General features: G+C 50.9%; 1 protein-coding gene across 4 annotated transcripts in view; it reads right to left on the bottom strand.

Annotated features, from left to right (window-relative positions):
- SLC7A1 (solute carrier family 7 member 1) overlaps window positions 1-24,464 on the bottom strand; it is a 71,582-nt gene that overhangs the window by 23,301 nt on the left and 23,817 nt on the right. For all 4 annotated transcript variants that reach the window (XM_012746550.2, XM_012746545.2, XM_076009525.1 and 1 more), the window contains 2 exons: window positions 13,015-13,112; window positions 1,239-1,622 (listed from right to left, as the gene is read on the bottom strand). In XM_012746550.2, coding sequence (XP_012602004.2) covers window positions 1,239-1,608 — 370 coding nt within the window. In that variant the 5' untranslated portion in view covers window positions 1,609-1,622; window positions 13,015-13,112. The remainder of the gene's footprint in view (window positions 1-1,238; window positions 1,623-13,014; window positions 13,113-24,464) is intronic.

The following is a 24,464-nucleotide window of genomic DNA, read 5'->3' as shown; positions in this document are numbered from 1 at the left end:
AACCCAGAAGAGGAAGCTATGCCGGCGCTGAGCAGGTACTGCAGCTGCTGAAAGAGAGAGAGCAGGTGCTGCCGGGGGGCCTGGAGGGCGGCTCGCTCAGGGCTGGGGAGTCCCGGTGGCAGCTGACGCCCCGGCGGGCCGAGACCTCCATGGCCCCACTTACCACCTCTTACTGGTTTTTGATAATATTGCCAAAAGCTCACTTAAAAAATAAAATTGAATTTTGTTTCTGTGAAGTGGCCATTCATATTCTTTGCTGACTCTTACGTTCAGGTGTTTGTTTCTTTTAAGTCAATGTGTTCAGCTTCAGCTGCAGTTAAAACCCAAAGGGCGTTAGAGAGGAGAGAAGTAAGTCTGTCTCCAGCGCTGACAAGACCTTTCCTTTCTGGCTCCCTTGTCTGCCGGGTGGCCGTGTGTGCGGCTGATGCCCGCGGCCGGCAGTGAGGGCAGGGCCCCGGGCAGCGTGGGGAGCCACATCGACAAAGGCCTTAAAAATATGCAGCCCCGCTTACGGAGACGTTCTGCTTCTTCACCAGTTTTAAGGAAAAAAAATCATGGCTATGTCTGAAGACAAAAGTGATGAGCTGTTTGTAACAACAAGAACACAACTGGAAACCATCTAAACGTGCCATAAGGACACCTAGTGAATTGTGCTGTGCACATAAATCTATATGATGGTGTGCAACCGTTGGGAATACTACCCTAGAGTAACAGCCAACGGTACGAGAACTGTTTACTATATACTGCTGTGTGAAGAGACAGACTGTATTAAAATGTGTCATGCATTCCAATTCACAAAAGTAGTAACAATGGGCGTCTCTACTTTCCTCTTTGTATTTTTCCTTATTTCTCAATGTTTTCTCTTTCAGTGAAGTATTTAATCATCAGAAAGAAAAACTACTAAAAGAAACTAAATACTTTTTAACAAATTAGCAACATGCTATCAACGCTATGTCTCTCTCGTTAACAGGAGCGACCTGCTCGAGGCCTGGCTTGGTCCCTGCACAAGGGCACAGGGCAGGGGAGGCCGAGCCAAGACTGTGACGCCCACAGGCTGCATAACCTTCCACGAAAGGGCCGCGGCACATGACACGACGACAGGCGAGCCAGGAGGCAGCTCCTGCTGGGGAGACGGACTCGGGTCACGTGGGGAGGAAGGGGGGGGCCGCACACACGCCGGGGGTGGAAACAGGCAGAAAAGTGGCGGAGGGCGCAGGCCCCAGGCCTCTGGGACCTACCGATGATGTAGGAGAGGATCAGGTTCCAGCCGGTGATGAAGGCCCAGAGCTCCCCGACGGTGACGTAGCTGTAGAGGTAGGCCGAGCCCGTCTTTGGGACGCGGGCGCCAAACTCGCCGTAGCACAGGCCGGCGAGCACCGAGGCCAGCGCGGCGATCAGGAAGGAGATGACAATGGCAGGGCCCGCGTCCTCGCGGGCCACGGCTCCGGCCAGGACGTAGACGCCGGCTCCCAGCGTGCTGCCCACCCCGAGGGCCACGAGGTCGAAGGTGTTCAAGCAGCGGGATAGCCGGCTCTCCTCCCGGCTGCAGTCCACCACCTTCCGCCGCAGCATCTGCTGGCCGATGCCGAGCAGCACTTTGCACCCCATTCTGCTGTTCAGACCTGCCGAGAAAGAACAGAGGCCACGCGTCACTGCTTCTTGCCTCACACGTCACCCTCGTCTCACCCACTGCCGAGACACAGGCAGTGACCAGGTCTTTTACAACCGTTTCCTGCTAAAATGTTTTAATTCTTCGAATTCCACCACCGCTTGTCAGGAGAACACAACTTCTCCAGTCTTGGGTCTCGCCAGCAGGTGCAGAAACGTCCCAGCAGGCCAGGTGCCCAGCGGACTCCACTCAGGTCTCTGATTCCGGTTCCTCTTAACCGAGAATCCTCCGTGGGCAGAAGTGACCCAGTATGGGGAACGCAAATTAGTGACATTGTTTCTACTCTCAGAAATCACACAATTTACCAGGAAAGACAAGGTGCTCTTTCAAGGGTACTGTGTCATGGGAGGTAACCCAAACCATACCGTGATTATTAAAACCCAGAATTGCAATGAGAATGCCTTTTAGATCTTTCTAGGCTCCTCTGAGCATAAGTACCAAGTTGTTTCCACTTTTAAGGTAACAGAGTTAGGTCCAGAGCAGAAAAGTGTTGGGTCATTACAAGTGAGGGCTTTTCCTAACTGCCACTACTCGAGGAAGTGCTTTTCTTCTGGGCTGCAATGCTGGCCCACTGTGCTCCCCACCAGTGCTCCCCACGAGAGTGCCCCCCGTCTCCACCCACAGGCTGGCTCACGTCATCCCATCATCACACGGAACACAGCAGTGAGGGCTGGGGGACGCCTGCGCTGCAGGGAACAGTGAACCCGGGGCAGCTTTGGGGCCACTTTCCTGTGACACACGATCCCACCTGCCAAAGCGGGAGAGCGCCAGGGGTCACCCCTAGTCCGGGGTGACCATCCTCACGAAGGGGGATTTCACTCCCTGCTGCTGTGGGTGGGCTCTGCAGAGACTCCCTCCTGCAGATGACAACCGGGAAGGGCGGGGGACACACGGGAGGCGTGAGGGGGGGCGGAATCTGCAGTGGAGAAACCCAACACCTGGGCCGGCGATCAAGGCCAACAAGAGTCACAGCCACGTTGACTTTGAGATGTGACGAGACAGGCGCTTCACCTCTGTGGTCCCCCCAGTCCCAGGGCCCCATTCTAATCACGGGAAAACCATCAGACACAGCCCAGGGGAGGGATGTTCTACAAAACACCTGACCAGTTCTCTCAACGTCATCAGAAACAAGGAAGGTGTGGGACACCATCAGAGCTGAGAGGGGGCACGAGGACTAAATGTAACGTGGGCTCCTGGGACAGAAAAACAGCATCGGGGGAAACTAAGGAAACCTCAACAAAGTACAGATGTTAGTTAATAACGCGGCACCAACACCAGCTGTAACCAAGGTAAAATACACGTTGATAACAGGAGAAATGGTGAAAGGTATATGGAAACTCTCTGTAGTATTCTACAATTTTTCTATAAATCTAAAACCATTCTACAACAAAGAGTTTATAAAAAAAAAATCTAAAACAAAACAACAGCATGTGCAGAGATAAGCTACCATCATGACTTTTGGCTGCTGAGTTACAGGAAAATCACTAGTATTTCCTGTTAATCATCAATCGGTAGTTACTGACCTAAACTTAGCTACAATTAAGTCATTGGAAAAGAAAATACTCTCAATGGAGCTCACAGGTCTAGAAAAGTCTGCGCCTAACCCCGCCTGCCACACTGTGCAGCCGCTGGGTGGGCAAGCGCAGCGGGCGCCCCGCTGGCCCGCAGGGCTCCAGGCTGCGGGGGCAACTGGGAGTGTCCTTCCTGTATTTACCAGACCGGCCAAGAGAAGAGAAACGATCTCAGGACTCATGACACTTTCAGCTAGAATGGGGGAAAAATCATCAGATCCCGGCCCCTGTTATTAACATACAGAGGAGGAAAAATAACTCGGGAGCCAAGTGTCATAAGAGGTCACAGTGCCCTGCAGGTGCAGTCGGCCACTCCTCATCTGGAGTTCCAGCGGCATCATAGGTGGGAAGGAAACGACACCACGGCGCAGCAAGGGGGAGAGGAAATGAGAGGAAATGGGGGGGGCATTTGTGGGGCGGTAGCGCAGTGGGACAATCAGACACCAGGGTGTGACAAGACAGGAAAGGCCCACGATGCACACGAGAGAAGAACGAGCACAGACAGCAGAGCTTCCCGGGCTGCTGCCGGCAATGCGCGGACGGTTTCTGAAAGCTCTGGGCCAGGAGCAGACGTGAGGTGCCGAGGTCCCTCGGCGAGGCAGCCAGGCCCGAGGCCTCCCGCACAGGTGAGAGAAGGCTTCCGGGTGGCACCGAGGTGGCGGTGGAGGGAGAGGAGGAAGAGGAGAAGGAGGAACCAAGGACTTGCTGCTGCTGCCGGGACACCGGGGCCTGCAGAAGGCTCCAGCACGCTCCAGTCAGCCCAGGGGGCGATTTCGCCTGCAACCGCCTTTTTCTTTTCCTCCATACAGGATTTAAGCTGACTTATGTGAGTCAAATTATAAATCACAATAAGGCATTTAGCAAACCCCTATTTGGATAGCAGGTCAAGAAAGGGGAGATGCAACGTTTCAACATAACCCTCAGCAGACAAGGCAGTGGGGGGAGGCACCCAAACATGGCTGCAAAGTGACTTCGCAACATCTTTTTGTGGGGAGAGGAGTAATTTAAGCAAACAGGAGCCTCGGAGGGAAACGGGCGTGAGCGCTCCGCGTCGCTAGTACCGTTTCTATGTGGCTGGTAGATGCACGGAGACAGTCCCCGTCTGTTGCCACCCGTCCCGGATGTAATTTCTGGTTAGTAATAAGTGGATCCTCTCCTCCAAACGCTAAAAGCCAAGTGCAAGCAAAGACAGTGCTACTCAGTAGCATTTCCATCCCCAGGCTCCGCAGAGTAAAGTGACCTGAGTGCCCAGAAAGTGAGGAGGCGCCCTGCCTTTCCCCGTCCTGGGCCCGTCCTTTGGGCGGGGACTCCTCTCTCAACAGCACACTGGTGTCCTAGGCAGAGCCAAAGCCACAAGAGTGACCCAACTGGGAGTCTTGACGAGGGGCATGCCAGAGCCCAGGCACGCTCCCGAGACAGGGTTCTGAGCCTCCTCAGAGCAGAAAGCAAACGTGAACCCAGGGACCCTGAATTAGGACAGATGACGCACTCAGACAAAGGTGCAAAGCGGGTGTGCACATGTGCACCTATGACATCCCCGGCACGGGTCGGCTCTCACCAGCGGGAAACCCACTCAGAGAACCAAGAGACTTCCATTAGGAGGACCTCAGCACCAGCTTCAAAGTAAAGGGAGCAGGTTATTAAATGCTATACACTTAGATACAGATACAGTTTTCAAATGCAACGTGCAAAGGGAGCGAATTCTTCGGTGAGACGGTCACGCACGGTGCAGCTCACGTCTCCTGAACAGGTACACAGTGGCTCGTTTTCTTCAGGAACAGTCTCGGCCAGTTCCTTCTCCACCAGAGCCCAGGAGGGAACTGCTCTGTATCTCAGTGAGGGGGATGCAGCAGGGACCTGGACAGATTAGCTTTACCTTGGTTACTTCTTAAGTATTGCTCACTATCCGGGGAAAGGGAGAACTCAATTCCTTTGGAAGACGCTGGAACAAAAATGCAGCCGACTGCTGCTGAGGAGTCCGGAGCCGCTAACCTAAAGAACATAAATGTCTCAGCTTAAGTGTTCATTTCTACTTCCCAAGGTAGGAGAAAATCAGATACTTACGATGCCCTGGGTTTACTTGAAGAAGTAACCTTTCTGTCTCTGTGGAAATAATGCAAAAACCTGTTCTCCAAGTGGTATCTTCTTATCAGCATTTCGTACACATTGTACCAGCACTTACACTCATGCTAGGACTCCAAAGCTGGTTGTTCAGCCAACGGGGAAGCTAAAGGAAGCTTTTCTGCACAAAATTAATCATTCCAATCCCAACAATGTCAGGTGGACATGGACTCCCCGCCACTGGGGTTTACACAGAACATTGCCAGAATGCTGTGAAAGCATTATCTGGAGATTAGGTTACCTTCCTTGTGGGGAGAAATCTGTGCAATGGTTGCCACCTATTTTCATTCGGGGTTTGACAAGAATCCCGCAACACCAAGGGTCTCAGATCTATCTTGCTATCCAGTCGTTCATTATCAAAGAACACTTACCTTGGGTGGTATCCTCTTAGAAAAGCAAAGAAAATCTGTCCCTTTCCCACGGAAATTCTAACTCCATGTTCTATTCTAGTAATCGCTATATAAAAATGGGAGTAAAATGACCCAGTGGACCAGAATTACAGAGACAAAGACTTTCTTATGCTCTGTTTTAAAGATTTCTGATAAAGGGGGGGTGGATGTGAATGGCATGACTTTTGCGCTCTCAAATTTAACCTGTCACTCCATCACTGAGAAAATCCAGCTTGATGGCTTGAGGAAGGGCAGGCAGGGGTCAAAAGCAGGCTGTTATACTACATTCAGAAATGCCACCCTTTAAAGAAAATCTTAATGCCGAAATATTTACTAAGTCCATGCTTCAGCTTTTCTTGTCAGTGGTTTTCAGAAGGGCCAAGGCCCCAGATGACATGAACTCAGCAGGCACCTCGTGGGTACCATTTGGAATGAAACCTCCCATCCCACCAAGAGAAAGACTGCGGTGGACATCGGCACCACTCGGAACAATCTCCATCTTTGCCAGGCTGGCAGCATCAGGGAACAGCGCCAAGTGGTGGGCACGGTCAACGAGGCCGTTTCAGCTTCCCTAAAGCAAGAGTGTCTGGCCAACCTCAGGGCTGGCGTGTGGGCGGCCACCCCAGCGGTACCTGGAGGGCTCCAGCAAGAAGGTCCAAGCCACATGAGGTAGGAGAGACAGAGTCTCCCAACTCAGTGATCTGCAACCAGAGGTGGGAACAGGGGTCCAAGGAAAGAACATTCTAGGATGCTGGCCCTTGTGTGAGAGGCAATGGAGACTCAACGACAAGGGAAAAACCCGTGTTGAAGGAAGTGATCTCAAAGCAGGATCCACTTCCTTCCAGATGTTAGGAGGCCCAGGTGCAAGAACTTAAAAAAAAAAACAAAATCAGAGTGCAGATGTCACTGGTAGACACTAAGGATGGAGACCTAAGGAGGAGGCAGGCATGGCGTTGCAAAAGAACGAGGCTTCCAGAAGGAGCCATGGAGGCCACTTAACAGGCAGAAAGAGAAGGAGGACAGAGAAGGAAAGGGACGGTGGCAGAGCCTAAGACCATCAAAGGACAGGCGAGAACTGACCTAAGGTGGACTGGTGAGCCCACAAGTTCACAAGTCATCAGATGTTTGACAGAGCAGGTTTAGAGAGAACAAAACAAAGCGCAAGTATCGGGAGCCACTGCCAATTTGGGGTGGGGGGTGGGGAGGAGGTAAGAGGATGAATCTTAGCAAATTTAATACATATCAAAGGGGAAATCCTCATTCATAAACATTCAATGCCCATACAATGCACAGGAGATATTTATACATTACATAGCACAGCAGTGTAACTGGGGAAATTGTGAGGAACAAGCTGACAAATCCTAAATAAAGGTTAATTTAAAAACATTCTTGGTGTTAACAAGATGTCACTAAGAGAAGTGCAAAAAGACAGGAAAAACCCTTCCTGTCCAAGACTAAGGAATATTATGAATAACTTGCAGTCAAATATGACAAAATAACAGAGCCATGACAAATATTGTTTTTCTAGACAATCAAGAAATATTCGTGACAAGTTCACAGGAAACGACAAAGTTTTATATTTTTGGATAAATGAAATACATATGTATTTTTAAAGGCCAGATCAAAAGCACATCAAAATATTAATAGCAGTAACTTCATATTCGGATTCACTATCTTCACATTTTCAAAATTCTCTAAAAAAATTGTGTTTTACTTTTATAATAAAAAAAAATCACACACAATCTTTGCAAAGTCACTGGGCACTGGGCAGGGCGCGTCCCCCTGCAGGGTGAGCAGGCAGAGCACACCTTGCACTGCGCGGAGTCACAAAAGGCCACGTGAGCTACATGACCACGATAAAACCAACCTGGGGAGAGCAAACCAAGGCATCAAAAGTACAGGAATGGCAGGGATGGTTCAAAAATGGTGGAACACAAAAAAATGATAGCAGTGGATGACAGGAAGGAGACAGTGCGTTGCAGAGGCCCAGTCCCACCGTGAGGGCAGAGGCTCCACCTGCAGTGACACACGGCTTCCGGACCTGGGCTCTTTTAAGCCCTGGGGTCTATACCTCGCTGACCCCAGGCATGGGGGACACACTGAGGATATAACTGAATCCACCCAGAATTACTGACCCCACCCATGCTAGGTGCAAAGCTGGGGTTTAAGAAAAATGCACAAATGCCCAGTCCCGGCCCTGGGAAAGAGCAGTGCCAGGGGGTGGGGTGCTGTTAACACACACAGTGGCTCCCAGAGCTAGGCCGACGGGACGATGGCGAGTGTGGGAACAGGAAAAGGTCTGAAATCCACACGCTACAGGCGATGTGACTTCTCGAGCCTGGCACAAGGGGCCACAAGGGCCAACGTGATGGGTGTGCTGATCCACGTGGTGCTGGCCTGTCCTTTAGGCCTCGGTGACTTCATGGCCCCAGCCACGCTCAGAAAGCCCAGGAGCCCTGCCTCCCAGCAACCCATCTCTGTCTGCCGACTCAGCAGGGGCTGACAGCCCTAAGTCCCCAGGGACCGTGGAGATCCCCCACACAACAATGCCCGCCACCCGCCACTCTGAGTCTGTACAGCAACACCACAGTCACTCGGGAGGGCTGCCGGAGGAGGCAGGGGTCAGGGGCTCTGTAGGACGGCATGGGGGCATGGGATCCACCGCAGGTGCATGTCCCCGGGGCAGAACACATTCCAGAGGTGGGGGAGGAAGCCAATTGGCCAAGGAACGACTGCTCACAGAGGTCCCAGCCAGAGGACGGCAGGGACCACAAAGCACAGCATCCTGCCTCTCGGCCAGGGGGAGTGCCGAGACCTCACCACTCACGCCCTGCAGGGGCCCAAACAAATAACCCCGGGGGCTGGAAGCCAACGATGCTGTCACAGTGAAGGAGCCGAGTAAGATCTTTAAAGCGTAACTCTTGCTGAAATGGTATCCAGTCCGCAAACTCTTCTCAACAGTTTCATGTCACAGGAAAGCATCAAGTCAAAAAGTATATGATGCAATCCTAATGAGCACGTATGTGGCTGTAAAATACCAAGATATTAGCCGAGGTTATCTTCAGATTATATGCATGTTTTCATTGTTGTTTTCGTCTTTCCTAGTATTTGCCATGCTGTCTATGATGATGACGTGTTGCTTTTTAAATCAGAAAACAATAGTAATAACTAAAAACAGCTAACACCTCGGGGCACCAGCCAAACGCAAGATCCTCTCTGCGATTTACTTTATCTGACCTTCACGTCACCTTCCCAGGCGGGCAACACCTTGCCTTCGACAGGAGGAGACCTCGGCTTGACTACAACTCGGTAATTCTCAACCTTCGCGGCACATTACAATCATCGGGGGAGAGTTTTTAAAGCAACGATGCTCAGCCCCACCGAGGGTCAAATAACTTTTCTGACGTTCTCCCAGGTAACTGTCACCTACCCGAGGGCACACGAGCGAGGAAAGGTACAGCTGGGGCTCACGTCTGACTGCCTCCAAGGCCTTGAACTGGCCTCTGAATTAGGATCGACAAGTTCTGGGGAACAGTGCGGGGGGGGGGGGGCATGGGGAAGGCCACACAAGGAAGAAGCACAGGCACCATCGCACCTGCTTCAGCATGGGACGGGGCATCTGCCCACTGACTCGACTCAACGCGCCCCTCCAGGGTGAGGGCCGTGCTACGCTCTGTAAGGAACACGGATGAACTCTGCACTTCACCCCTTGCCCAACCATGGAGACGGAGCACACGCCCGCTGGGTGCCAGGTGGCACCTCAGGCAGACACCGGGCCTGTGGCGTGGGCGGGGGCAGGGCAGTGTGGCCCCTGTGTGTCTCGAGCGGCCCCTGAGGGATTCACACCTCTTCTTAGGGGCAACATTTTTCAAGTCAAGGAAAGACATCCACAAAATACTGTCTGGGGAAGACTAATCTGTCTTGTGAGAAAACCTCTGGGCTCAAGGACCTTGCTTGAGCGGCTCAGGGCCCAGCCTTCTCCTCCTCGGCGGCTAATCAGCAGGTTCTCCGTGGAGCATGGCATTCTCATCCAACTAATAAAGAGCCTTTGCGCAAGCAAATACTATTACCTTTCATATTTACCCACTGTTTGTTCCCCCGTCCCCGTGTTTTTCCTCAAAGAGCCCTGACAAACGCAAGGCACACGCCCACGGTTACCATGGAAATTATCTACAAGGTCCGTGCCAGGCACGGGAATCCCTGAGCAGGAAATGCGCGTTTCAGGGCAGGCCTCCCTGCCCTGTTCACACAGACGTCTTCTCCTCCGGAGGCAAAAATGTCAGACGCCCCAGCAGGAGAGCATTTCCAATCCAAAGGGGAGGTCACAGCCTCCTGGCATGGGTCACCACCCTGCCTGCCATCTGTCCTCGATGACTGCCAGGCGTACTTTTCCAGCCGTGAGGTTTTCTCGTTACGTCGTACGCTCAGAGGGACGCCCTAGTGGGCACTAACCGAGTAGCCGCTATCAGAGAAGAGAATGTCATTCGATTTGTCTGAAATTCCAGAAGCGAATGGCCAGCCACCAGCCTGCCGGCCTGACCGATCGGGGCCAGGAGAGGTCAGCGCCTGAGGCCCAGGTAGACGCCAGAGATGGACCGGGCGGCCCCGGTCGCCGGGCCGCTGTGACGGCTTCCCACCCCACGGCAGCTGGGCGGGGTAGAGCTCGAGGGGCTCTTCCAGCACATCAGACGGACGGAACTTTACCACACGTCACAGCCAGGGCCAGCTGCTGTGCTTTCCTGGACGGCTCCAGGGCAGCACCATGGCCACAGGCTGTCACCTCGGGGTGCCACCGGACTTGACCCCAGAGCCTCTCAACCTGCCAGCCCTGACGTCGTGCTCCAGACTGTGACCGTCAGAACCCTCCCTCTTTTGGTCACTGCTGTGTATGGCAGCGGGACTCCGCGTCTTCAGAGCGTGAGGGGAGAGCACGGGTTACTCCCGCCGTTTTGTAAGGAATTCTTAACGGCCAAAAACACACATTTCGTTCCCTCTGACATCCTCAAGGAGCTAGACACCAGAGGCCCAAACTTTAAGACTCTGCTTCAGTGGCGGGGCTAACTCTCACTTCGCCTGAAACTACATTTTTCTCGGTTAGGGCTGAACGGTTTGAAAGTAACTTCCTCCTTCAGGATTGAATAGCTGTTACTTCATTTTTTGAAAACGCCACATCCTGCAACTCCTGGGCCCACTGATCTAGGCGTGACGGGAGCTACAGAAGATGCGCCCTGCACCATGCCTGCCCTCAGAGTGCTCACAGTCTGGAGGGGAACAAGAAAGCAAGTAAGTGCCCACAACCACCACCCGCCCAGGCAAACATGCGCCTCCCTCCTTCTAGGCGTTGAGGAAGCAAGAGGGAACGGAACAGAAACTCCCTGCTCTCGTGCCGGGATAAGACAGCGTGTGACAAGCCACAGAACGTAAACGAGTGCGAAGGGCACCAAAAGGCCTCGAGGAGATGCACCGTCCACGTCCCCACCTGGCTGGATTCTCTTCGCCCAAGAAGGGGCGATGTCGTGACGGTGCCCGGTGGGCTGTGAATTCCCCCCAACAGGCACAGTTCAGGGTTTGTGCCTGAGGCCCACGCCTGGGCTTCCCCACACACTGGGCGCAGCACGTCCCGGCCCCAAGAAACGGGACAGGCTGACTCTCGCTGTTCACGCCGATGTCAACACTCAGTCCCCGAGTTAGGTAACACAGGAAGAGGTTCTGAAACAGTCTGTGAAGACGGCACAGACACATCTGCCTGGTGTGGAAAGAGGAAGAATGTAGAATGCGCTTGCTCTAATTTAAGCAATTTCACTAATTAAGCACCTAAACCCAGAAGGAGAGAAAACGGTGTTTGGGGCTCACCTGCCCCAGCACACAGCGGTTTCTGGACTGTGCAGAATGTCCTCCTGCTTCTCCACTGCCCAGGACCTAATTTCACCTACTGTCTTCGGGAAGCTGCACCTGCTAATTCTGCACCTTTGTTTCTGACATACGGGGGTGCAAGAGCCTCCTCTAAACAAGGTGCTTACTTACAGCCTAATCCTCCCTGGGAACCTGGAGTCTGTGGGCAGTGCCCCCACCCCCACCTTCATTCTTATTTCAAGGCAGCTGCTCAAAGGTGCTTACGTGTGGCAAAGGTTACCGGCTATATCCTCCCAAAGTCCTTCTGATTAAAAGCTCAGCGTGGGCCACTCATGCTGACTGTGTGTGCATTCTTAATTAGCTGCAGACTGGGAATTACGATGGGAATGGGCTCAAATGACTGTAAGAATGTGAGCGAGAGAAAAGTCAGGTGATGTTCATTTTACTTACACACACACACACACACACACACACACACACACGCCCTCTTCTCTCAACGGAAAAAACTCTAGGTCTACTTTTTGTGATGAATAAAATAGTGACGATAATGATAAAGTCTCCATACTCAGTAAATATATTTAGTTTAATGGAAAAATAACTAGAACAATAGTTAAAGTATTTTTACGGTGGAACAATTTTCCCCAAACTACATCCTATGCTGAAGCCAAATAAAAGAATCAGATCAAACTGGAGCTACCCTTATGGAAAGAGAAATGGGGGTGGGGGACCCACACGGGCCCCACTGGCTCTTGTGTCCCCTGGGAATTCCCAGGCTCCCGGGAACAGCCGCAACACACCGCCCCACAGCCGACGGCCACGGCGCCTAAACCCAAGAACAAGCTTCAGTAGGATTCTTAAGTAAAAGGGTGAGCAGTTAAAGTAAGGAGAAGGGTGAGAACAACAGGAGCAAGAAGAGAAGTCCTGGGCCAGGAGGGAAAGTGGAACCTGCCCTTGACCGTGAGAAATGCAAAGGCTCCAGGGGTCAAAGGCAGAAACGCAGGAGCTGCCGCGATGCACGGCAGCGTGGACAGGCCGGCACGCACACGGCGCCCAGCGTCTACGCCAGCAGTGAGGTGGGACAGCTGCACGCAGGTCCTGTCCCCACCGCCTGCCCTGGTGACCAGGCCTCGGGCAGCTGCAGGATATTTGGAATTCTGTTTGAAGGAAACGCAGGAATTTAAGGAACACACTAAAGAGAAAAGACAAACTTCTCTTCTGCCTACTCAAGGGGTTTGAACTAGCTGGCTAGATGAGTCTGAAAAAGCACAGCAGTTAGAAATCTTAAAAAGAAGACTTAAGGTTTCAGCAGTCAGTCAACTTAAAAAATCAATAGCCAACTAAAGGTCTAAATGCATAACATATTCAGCATGAAAGAGACCGCACCGCTGCAGTGCTGAGGAGCAGACCGTACCTGGACTACGATGCGAGGATCAACGCCTTGTCACCTGAGGATCGCCTGGATCTTGGAGCAGAGACGTCTCAGGAGGGTACGAGGGGTGCTTCCAACTCCTGAAAGGCAAGGAAGAGCCATCAGACGCCTTTGGTTTTGGCCCCAGAACCTCCAAGTCTGCAGCTGGCCCAGGGCAGGCTGGTTCAGCTCAGCTGCGCACAGCAGCAGGAAGGACTTCCCAACTGGGGCACCGACTGCAGACGACAGGTGAAGGGCAGGAGGAGGCACACAGGTCCCACCTCGGGGATTGATCAGGCACCAGGGGAGTCACCGGCGGAATCCAGGGGACAGGTGGGAAACCAGACTAGGTGACCTCCCAACCAGAGATCCCAGCATTCTACCTCTACAAATGGATCCTCGTGTTTAAAGAGGATGATGTAAAATCGTCACACGTCACACGTGCAGAGAAATGGACCTGCAAAAGCTCTGAGCTCCCGGTAGGGGCCACGAAGGGGAATGAGTCCTCTCATGACACTGGTGTAGAAAAGCAAGGCCAGCAGGGGCAGGAAACCCTAGCTGGTGTCTTCAGGACACGCTTAGACTGCATTTCTTGTCATGGGCCCTTCGGCAATGAAGCCCTCCCATGCCTGCTAGCTGGCACAGCATAACGGCATGGACCATACGCCTGCCCATAACTCCAGCAGGATGGGCCAAGGATTGCCCTAAATGCAGGACTCTGTTGTCTGGGGCGTAGCCTGCAGTCCAAGAAGTAAGGGAATCAGTGCTGGCCAGCGACGGAAGTGCGAGGTCTGAACACAGCCGGAGGGCATGCCAGGAAAACCTCCCAGATGCATGGCATGTAAAGTCCTTTGATTTCTAAATCTTACGGTCCACACCTGCACAGATTCCTGCACTCACTGAGACAGACTGCACAGATTCCTGCACTCACATTCATTCTGCGTTAGTATTTCATCCTTTTTTCACTTTCTATGTTGAGAATGTCAAACCTATAGAAAAGTTGAATAAATATTTATTTACTCGGTCTACAATCACCAATATTTAACATTTTGCCTGATTTGCTTTATCTTTCTTTAAATAAAATACACGTTCCTCATGAGCCACAGGGTAAGTGAGCTATAGCTATCATGACATCTGACCTCTAAACGCACTGGTCAGTAACTCCTAGGAATAATAACACCGTCCTACCTAACAGTCATGCTGTTATCACACCCGGGAAACTGGATATTCATTCAACAGTATTTCAAGCCCAGCCCACGACCCAGTGTCCCTAATTGCCAACAGACTGCTATTTCCTGGTGCTCCACCGTGTGGCCCGAGAGCGCTGAGAGCAGCGAAGGTCGACAGGGTCAGGCGCACAGACCAGCAGGGACACGGCGTCCAGGCGCCCCACCGAGGGACAGGCGCACTCGGCGGTCCCTGCGCCAGCCTCTGTCCTGGCAGAACAGAAAGCAGCTGGAGACTTCACGAAAGGCTTTTGCAACGACACGATGTCTCGAGGAAGAGTTCACCACACGTAGAAGGAGCAGGGAAAGGAGTGTTGCAGAGCGTGGGGACTGACTACAAAAATGCACAGGCCTGAGTGTGGCAGACTTGACGATGGTCCCCAAAGATGTCCACGTCCTCATCCTGGGGACCTGTGAGCGGGCCGGTTACAAGGCCAGGGGAATTCGGGTTGCGGAAGGAACAAAGGTGCTGATCAGACAACCTCGAGAGAGTGGGATTCCCCTGGGTGGGCCTGGCGTGATCTCGGGGGTCCTCACAGGAGGGAAGGGGGAGAAGAAGAGCCAGCCTCAGAGGGACGCCGTGTGTGGAGGGCTCCATCAGCCCCGTCGGGCTTGGATACAAGGGGAGACCACAGCCTGCCCGGAGGAGCAGGGAAAGGCAAGAAGAAATGGGTTCTCCCCTGGAACCTCCAGAAAGGGATCCCACCCCCCACAAACCCCCTACGCTGCTGCCGACACCTAGATCTGAGCCCATTTCGGACTTCCCAGCCTCCAGAACTGTAAAGTAATAAACTTGTATTGCTTTAACTTACTGAAACAATAATGCTGAGGTTTGGAAAAGGCTGGGAACTGCCAAAGTGCTAGGGGCCAGGGTCAAAGTCATGCAAGTCCTTGTGGCTAAGACAAGAACACTGCACTTTATTCTTGAAGGGACAATGGTTGGGGGGGGGGGGTGGCCAGCATCAGGTTTGTATTTGAGGAAGATAACTCTGGAATAAAAGGGGCAGAACCAGAAGGGAAACAACTGACAACATTTGCTGCCAATGATATTAATACAATTTGAGCTTTCAAGAAAAAAATTAGAAATCTGCAAAACTTATATTCGGCCAGGGGTCCTCAAACTTTTATAAACATGGGGCCACTTCACTGTCCCTCAGACCATTCGAGGGCCGGACTATAGTTTTAAAAAAAACTATGAACAAATTCCTATGCACACTGCACATATCTTATTTTGAAGTAAAAAAACAAACGGGCAAAAGCACCTGCATGTGGCCCTCGGACTGTAGTTTGAGGACGCTTGTATTCGGCCAAGATTTGAACAGCCTCCCGAAACTAGAGTTTTCTGAGGACACTGGGGTGATGCTAACAAATGTGATGCTGTTAAAATGTATGATGAAATATTTGGAAGATCGACACAACTCAGTAAAACCATAATTCAGTAAAACAGAATCATGCAGCACAGGTAAAAGGTTAATTCAAAGAGCAAAACAGACCCATAGATGCTAGAGTACAAAGAGCCCATTGGTAGTGTTCCAGATTCCTGGTGGAACCGAGTTTCGCTGTAGTATCAGAAAAGAACACCTGCAATTATCTGAAAAGGCCACTAAAGTATTCCCCCTTTTTCTATGCACAGACCTGTGAGGCCGTATTTTCTTTATGTACTTCAACTAAAACAACACATCAAAACTGATTGAATGCAGAAGCAGATATATGAATCCAGCTGCTTTTGATTAAGCTAAACATTAAAGAGATTTGTAAATAAGTAAAACAGAGCCACTCTTCTCATTGAATACTTTTGTTTTGGAAAACAGGTACTTTTCATAAAAATGTTATTTACATTAACATAAAATGGGTTCCTTATTGTTATTTTTAGGTGGATTCATACATAATTACTTCAAGTTGTTCTAAATGTTAATTCCTAATTGATAAATACCGACAGATACAACCCTCATAAACAAAAGCTCCTGGAAGTCCTCCAAGGCTCAGTGAGCATACAGGGGTTCCAAGACCAAACAGTCTGAGAACCGCCGAGGGAAGGGCTGCTTGACACGAACCCACAGCCAAGCTCCACATGTGCGCAGCAGCCTGCTGCAGTGATTCCTGCTCCGGGTTCCTCCCATGGCATAAAAAAGCAGTTAATGCTGGACTTAAAAGACTAAAGAAAGGCATGCCATACGTTAATCCAGGGTGAACTCACCAGGATTAATGGACTGGAATGCACAGCAAATAAATCCATTAGTACTGCTTTAATTCAAGCATGTTCCAACCACTCTACTGTAATTTTTGAGATCTGAAAATGCCTTTGTTTAAAAGCAGAGTAATGAAAATGCTGCACGTCAGATCTAAAGAATTTAATTTCTGTTTGTTTCATAAACACGGCGAGCAGCATTACAGCGCCACCCCTGAAGGCTGCCAGGAGCACGTGGGGAGTGCGGAAAGACTGTGACACCATGGTGCTGTGTTGTAGCACAGCCATGCTCCGCGTGATGACAAAGGTACCTCCTCAGAAATGTGTCTTCAGGTGACTGTGTCATCGTGCATATATCACAGAGGGTGCTTACACAAACCTAGATGCTGTGGCCTCCTACACACCTAGGCTATAAACCTGTACCGCACTGTTACTATACCGAACACTGTAGGCAACTGTGACACAATGCTAAGTATTTGTGTATTTAAGCGTGTCTGAATATAGAAGAAGTAAATATGGTACAAAAGATAAGATGAACCTGTACGTGGCACCTACAGGAATGGAGCTTGCAGGACTGGAAGTTGCTCTGGGTGAGTCAGCGAGTGGTGAGTGAACGTGATGAAGGCCACGCTACCGTGATTTCAGGTAGTCATCCCGGCGTTCATGGAACTGTGAGGGTAGCCTCCAGGCAGGAACCTCAGCCCGGAATCCAGAGCTGTCCTGAGGCCTTCCTGCCCCTCCTGTGATGGGTCCCCAGTACTGGCGGGCGGGGGGCTGCACTGAGAACTGCCCACCCCCGCAGCTGTGCCCGCAGACAAGCGGAGAGTTGGTGACCCTGGAAGGGTTTTCTGGACCACAGAAACTTGGGAGCAATCCCCTCTGCCCTTCAGCCTTCCAGTCCTGAAACTCCGCATCTCAGACTCTTGTTCCTTGAAATAGCATACAGTTCTTGCAAGGGACACAACTAGATGGTGCCAGAAACCAAACCTCTTCTACCTACCATATTCCCCCACATTTCTGACAGGCCTACGCTTCCTGGCCTCTAAAGCTCTATCACAGCACAACCTGTCCCCCTCGCCAGCTTCTCAAAGGCAATGTGCTGTCTTTCACCAGGTGACAGGGCTTCCAGCTGTCCCCAAAGGGCTCCCAGGCAAACTCACAGAATGGGTTCCAGTGTCCACTTAAGAATGTCATTATCTCATCTCTTCTCCTAATTTCTGTTTCTAAAAATTACTTTATTTTACATTGGCAGATAAAATCCTACAAATTTACTGTATACAACAGGATATTTTTGAAGTATACATACAAGTTGAGTATCACTAATCTAAAAATCCCAAATTCTGAAACTTTTTGAGAACCGACAAGACACTCAAAGGACATGCTCATTGGAGCATATTTCAGAGTTAGGATTTTTGGATTAGGGTAAGTATAATGCAAATATTTCAAATTCCGAAATCCAAAACCATTCCGGTTCCAAGCATTTTGGATAAGGGATGCTCAACTTATGCATTGTGAAATGACTAAATCTAGCTAATTAACATATGCAGTGCCTCACATAATTATCATTTTTGTGGTATCCTCCTAATTTTTAATGGCCACCCTGATTCCACTTTTATTTGGAACCTGCACCAGTTTCTGTCTACTACTCCCTAAGCAAAGAAATTTACATGTAAACACTGTTTGAAAAACTACACGATCTACATAGACCTTTTTGGTTCCACAACACTTAATCAGGGGAGGAGGGATTACTAACTCTAAAGGAAATGTGGTCAGGGAAATGACAGCAAGACATTTATCCTGCCCCCAGCCCTTCAATAATGAAGAGCACCCCAGCCTACTGTGCACTGAAGAAAAAACCCACTCGGCTCCCAATTAGATGATTCATCCTTCCTCTGCAAAATACTCTGGGAAAAGTGGACAAATCCTTCCTGGCTGTGCGCTGCAAAAGGCCAGTGAAGAGACATATTCGTGCAAATCTGGCGATGGTTCAAGAAAAAGGAGGCCGAGGGAGAGGCTGGGAGGGCTCGGCCGGCTGCTGTGCAGCGGTCCTCACCGGGGTGACTCTGCCCCCTTGCAAGGGCACATGTGGCAGTGTCTGGAGACATTTTTGGTTGTCACGATTGAGGGTGGCCAGCTAGCAGGCAGAGGCCAGGGATACATACTGCTGAGCACCCTGCAGTGCACAGGGCAGCTGCCTCAGCAAGGAATCACCCACCATGCCAGGGAGGACAAAGCCCGCCTCGCTGTGTGCAGCTGTGGGCTGCAACGCATCCTGCAGATGCAATTGAGCGGGGCTCTTCAATGTTTTACTGTTTAAATAATAATTTTTAAAATTACAAATGATATCTGCAAATGAGCATGAACCATGTTGATGAGAAAGCGAAACCTTTGTCATCACATCCCTGGAGAATCCCTGATGTCCCCCAAAGCGGGATACAGAATGACTAGGAGGCAAGCAGAGGAAGGAAAGAAGTGAAAGATTAAAAGACATGGTGTGGATGAAGACAATCCTTGTATTAACAAGGGCCCTCTTTGCTGGAGACGCCTTCGCGCCGAGGGGGCAAGGAGAGGAGGACGGTTGGAAGCCACGGGACTGCCGGGTGCCTGTCCCCTTCTGCTCAGTGCTCACGACCGCCCTCCCCCCTGCACAGATGAGGCGCTGACGCTCAGGAAAGACAGCTACACTTGGAAACTAGGGCACCACTGCCATGCTATTGAAAAGGGCCCTTGTCGTGAACAGGCCAGCACCTTGGTGTCTCGGTGGGAGGCCTTCTTTCACTGGCGAGAGGCAGTGTCCGCTGGGGGACAGCAGCTTGTCTCTCAGCGACACTCCGCCAGCCAGTGCGCCGCGAGCCTCTGTGTTCCACCCCTGAGAGCATGCCAAACAAAATCCCAAGTCCTGGGAGTCAGCAGGGGCCAACGGGCCACCTCATGCAGAGATCCCCTGAGACCGTAAAAGGAAGAGGTGACCAGGGCAGGAGGACAGTGGCAGGCTGGGGGAAGGAAGGGCTGGCGCGGAAGAATCCGCCGATTGTCCACTCTTGGCCGTTTCCCGGCCTCCGCGGGACACGCTCTCACCCGCTGTCCTGCAGCTGTACCTCTGGCCCAGCGACAGGTGCACACCTGCCCTCAGTTACAGCCCCGCCACAGTGACAACAAAGGCCACGTTTCTGTTAAGAGCCCGCCGTGCACCCATGCCCGCCCCACCTAAGGCGCTGCCCGGGTGTGATCTCGTTCAACACCCACCCATGCCGAGCCCTGAAGGTTGTGCGGCTGCCATGCCTGCTGCACATGGGAAAACCGGGTGTACAGAGCAGGTATGAAGTGAGTCTCCGCTCCAGCCTCAGCATGTCTAACCCTAAAATAGCGGACATCGCTATTTTTCATAGTACTGAACTCTACAGGAGACTTATAAGTCCAACAGGGCAACAGCCGTGATGAAATTGCAGTGACGGTTAATGAGACACAAGGACCATCCTCCCACTTAGCAAATGCAGTCAGGCAATGGGACGAGGCTTAGGTTTTGGACAAGATTCGTTATCAATCCCTGCTCAACATACTCCCTTCTCCAACGAGGAAACCACCGCTAAGTTCACAGAATTGGTGAAGAAAATAAACGAATTGGTATTATGCATATAACTATATTAAGCACTTTTTGAAATCAATACATCCTTGGAGAATTTCTCAGAATCAATGACATAATTCCAGCAATACTCGCTCTTTGTTTCATTCTGTTTTTTGACCGCACTGGCTCTTTGCCGGCATTCCGAAATTCTTCTGCCAAATAGCTAATGAGCTACACACATAGATAAACGCAGCCAGGGGGAGCTGCTATTTAAAGAAATCCTCTAGTATATGTGAAGAACTGTTTGATGTGCAAAGAATCAGCTCTTAATTACATGGTTTGTCAATATTTTAAAAGCATTATCTCATTAACGAGCTGCTTGGGTAGACTGTGCCACCCATCCTGAATTTAGACACTTGACGTTTCTCTCTGCCAGTGACTTAACCAAAAAGAGTATAAAATACAAACTCTGCCAGTGAGGAAGTGACCTTGTGACTGAGAAGAAGGCAAGAGAGCTGCTCACGAGAGCACGGGAGTGCAGCGAGTACAAACACGGCAGGGTGACCGCAAAACGAGCCGCAGAGAGAGGAAGGAGGTCTGGGGGAGCTTCAGGGCGGGACCCACAGGCCGGCTTGCCGTCCTGGGGGGAGACTGAGGCCGGCGTTCCTGGGAGCACAAACGGTCCAAAGAACTCAAGGGCAACAGCCTCCCAAGGGGTGGGGTTGAGGGAGCTGCAGTCAGACCCTGAAGCCAGCAGTCTGGGCCAACCTTTCCAGGACCTCTTCCAGCTCTATGATGCTTTCCCTGAACACACACACACACACACACACACACACACACACACACACACACACTGGCCCCACACTTGTGCACTCTCCTGTGACTCAGTAAACACAGTCCACGGTCCTTTATACTCAGGCTTCCCTGTGCCACCTGCCAGGGCCCACGTGGACCTAGCAACCTACAGGTCCCCCAGGAAAGTAAGCTTCCTGTGCACCTACTTACCTGTGGCCCGGAGAAATGTCTGGAAAGGGTGCTGTCCCTGGAACATGCCCAGCGGCCCCTCCTCCAGGACACAGACAGCAGCCCACTTCACTCCCTCCCTTCTTCCAAGTCGCCCCACCCCCACGCCTGTCCCCCAACATTTTTATTTAATTAATTTATTTTTTTAAATTTCAGAATATCATGGGGGTATAAACATTTTGGTTACATATAATGCCTTTGCCTCCCCCAAGCCAGAGTTACAAGTGTGCCCTTCCCCCATACAGTGTGCTCAGCACCCATTAGTTGCGAGTTTACTCACTCCAACCACCCCCCTCCCACCTGACCAGCGCCCGATGAATATTACTTCAATGTGAGCACCTTAGTGTTTATCAGTTAGTACCGATTTGACGGTGAGTACATGTGGCGCCTGTTTTTCCATTCTTGTGATACCTCACTTTGAAGGATGGTCTCCAACTCTATCCAGGATAATAAGAGGTGCTAGTTCACCATTTTTTTTATAGTCGAGTAGTATTCCATAGTATACATACACCTTATTTTACTACTCCACTCATGTATCAATGAGCACTTGGGTTGTTTCCACATCTTTGCAATTGTGAATTATACTGCCATAAACATTTGAGTGCAGATGTCTTTTTCTCAAAGAACTAAAAATAGAAACACCATTTGATCCAGCAATCCCACTACTGCACATCTACCGAAAGGGAAAAGACATTCTATAATCACCCAACATTTTTTAAAGCAGCAAAGAACCATCTCCATAGACCCCCGTATCTCCCAATACAGTGAGTTTGCTCATTATCAACCCACTTCTTTGCCAAGTCAAAGCCAAAGTTACTTCCCTTTTCTAGTGCCCAAGAGATGGTGTGGATAGTTTCATCAAGACCTAGGAGGAGGATGGCAGTGTGGTCGTACAACAACGTGAACGTCCTTAATTGCATTGAACTATACACTTAAAAATGGCTAAGATGGCAAATTTTGTTATGTGCATTTTTACCACAACTAGAAAATGCTTACAATTCAAAACAAACAAAACAGCTAAAAAGACTCCTCAAAAAGTTAAGCACAGAGGAATAATATGGCCCAATCATTCCACCCCTAGGTATACACCCAAGATAAATGAAAGCAAGCATCCACACGAACACTGTGCACAGATGTTCTTAGCACTGTCCATAATAGCCAAACTGTGGGGACAACCCAAACGTCCACCAGCTGATGAATGGATAAACTGAACGTGGTACCATTTAGACCTCGGAATATCATTCAGCCATAAGCAATGATGCACTGGCACTTGCTACGACATGGACAAACCTTGAAAGCATGAAGCCAGGTGAGAGGAGCCAGGCATAAAAGGTCACACGCTGTGTGATTCCATTTACCTGAAATGTCCAGAACAGAGGCAGACAGGAGACCGGTGGCTGCCGAGGGCTGGGGTGGGGGTGGGGAATGACTGCCAATGGGTAAGCGTTTCCTTTTAGGGGTGATGGATACGTTCCAAAATTGCATAACCCTGTGAATTTACTAAAAATCATTGAATTTATACTTTGAATGGGTGAACTTTATAACATGTAAACTGGACTTAATAAAGCTATTTTTTTAAAAAACAAAAAAGCTAAGAGGAGCCCAGTCCACAAGAGACCCCAGTATTAACAGTTTTCCTACCCACCGGGACATGCAGACCCACCAACTTCTACGCGAATTCAGTTGCTAAAGCAGCACCTTTATCCACAGACTTCATTCTGCTTCAAGTTAATACTCTACCACCTCACTCTGCCCCCCAGAATCAATAATCACGGCTCAGGCTGCAGTCGGTAAGAGGCTCTCCACTCCACTCGCACAAGCCATTTATTATACGTAGCAGTCATTTTGCTTTGAAGAGTTTCACGAATGTGCAATTAGCTCCAATTTGATAAAATCTCCCCACAAATGCTGCCTCATCTTCTGTTGTTCTGTGACACTGAAAACACAAGCTCCAATTTTAATGCGTAGCTTAAACATTTCACGACGACAGGGCACAGAATAATAAAATTGGGGAAGATTGCAGCACTTGTTGGTTTAGATAATGCAATCTACATCGTGTTTAAGCTTCTAGCTCAAGAACAGGGTGCAGGAGGGAGGGACCCCCGCTCCCTCTGCATGTGCATGTGGTCCAGGATCTCAGAGAAGGGGGATGGCTTGAATAAGTAAAGAGAAGAAAGTAAAAGGTCACCGGAGAGTAGAAATGGAACAAAGTCTCTTAGCCCAGCACAGTGAGTCCTGAGGCCATCAAGGCGCTACCAAGACAAGTCAGTCACCCGCGAGGCTGGGAAAAGACATGCCCAGCTCAGTGGGCTGGAGGCAAATTTGGGGATATTTCCCACACTGAGTGTTCAGAATGCTCACAGGGCTTGGTCGCAGCCTTCTGGCTGCCAAGCCAGGCCTGACAGGTGCCTTCCTGCCACACTCCTGGGCACTGACAAGCTGCCAGGCACAGCTCCTTGCAGGCGGGCGTGTCCCTCCCACGGCCATGCGCCCTGATGGTGCCTTGGCTCTAAAGAAGCCCATAAAGACAAATGAGCCTTGCGTGTGGCCGGGAGCCCGCCAGAGCAGGCTCAGAGCAGGGAGACCGCCAGCTGACAACCACCAAGGGGAGCTGAGCAAGCACGTGCAAGCCTTGGCCTCTGAATTTCTGCCCTGCTTTTATGGACTTGATTCGTTCTCCTGGGGCTAAGTCACCAGCCGTGCTGGGGCAGCTCCGCACAGCCACACAGCCAGGGGCAGGTAATGTGCCCGAGGGTGGGGATGCGAGGCCCTGCCTTTGGGGAGTGGTTTATGGCTCCAAATAGCTCCCTCCCGGGGGACCGCACCTGCCCACACGCCTGGCGTTCTGTCCGCAGGAACTCCATGGAAAATGGCTCTGCCCTCTGGTTTTCCCCTCGAAACTTACACAGAGTTTCTTCTCGGGGCTCCAAGAACATCTTCATTTGTGTGCAACAGTCCCAGCCGCTACAATCGGGACGCGGGGTGATCAGGGCGTGTGGTGTTGGGGGGGAATGAGACGACCGAGTCCCTTCCAAGCCACAGTCCGAGTCCCACGCCACCTTCGGGAGCTTCTGCTCCGCCCGTGCAGTGGGGACACTGTCATTCACAACACTTTTCCTGGAAGGAATCCACCTTTTTATAATTTAAACAAAAATTTTTTAAAAAAACTATGTATTACCCTCACAAATGGAGCACCACCAAAATTACCTGGAATTGGATGGTAAACTCACCTGCCCTGCCCCGTCCGAGGCAGCCAGCTGTTTCCTGCAGGGACCCTCCCAGCGACAGCCTGACGGGGGTGAGCTCTTGAGCTGTCAGTTATCGATTTATTTGTGATACACGTTAGGACTTAACATACTATTGGAGCAAAAATGTTCATTTGTGCTTTTCCTCAAATCATCCTGCACAGAGAAGTGCAACAGAGTGCACGCAGGGGAACGACACACACCCC

This window comes from Microcebus murinus, chromosome 13, assembly GCF_040939455.1.
Source record: "Microcebus murinus isolate Inina chromosome 13, M.murinus_Inina_mat1.0, whole genome shotgun sequence".
Classification (NCBI taxonomy): Eukaryota; Metazoa; Chordata; class Mammalia; order Primates; family Cheirogaleidae; genus Microcebus; species Microcebus murinus.
Note: the sequence above shows the minus strand (reverse complement) of the source record. Positions and strands in the feature narration are given on the sequence as shown.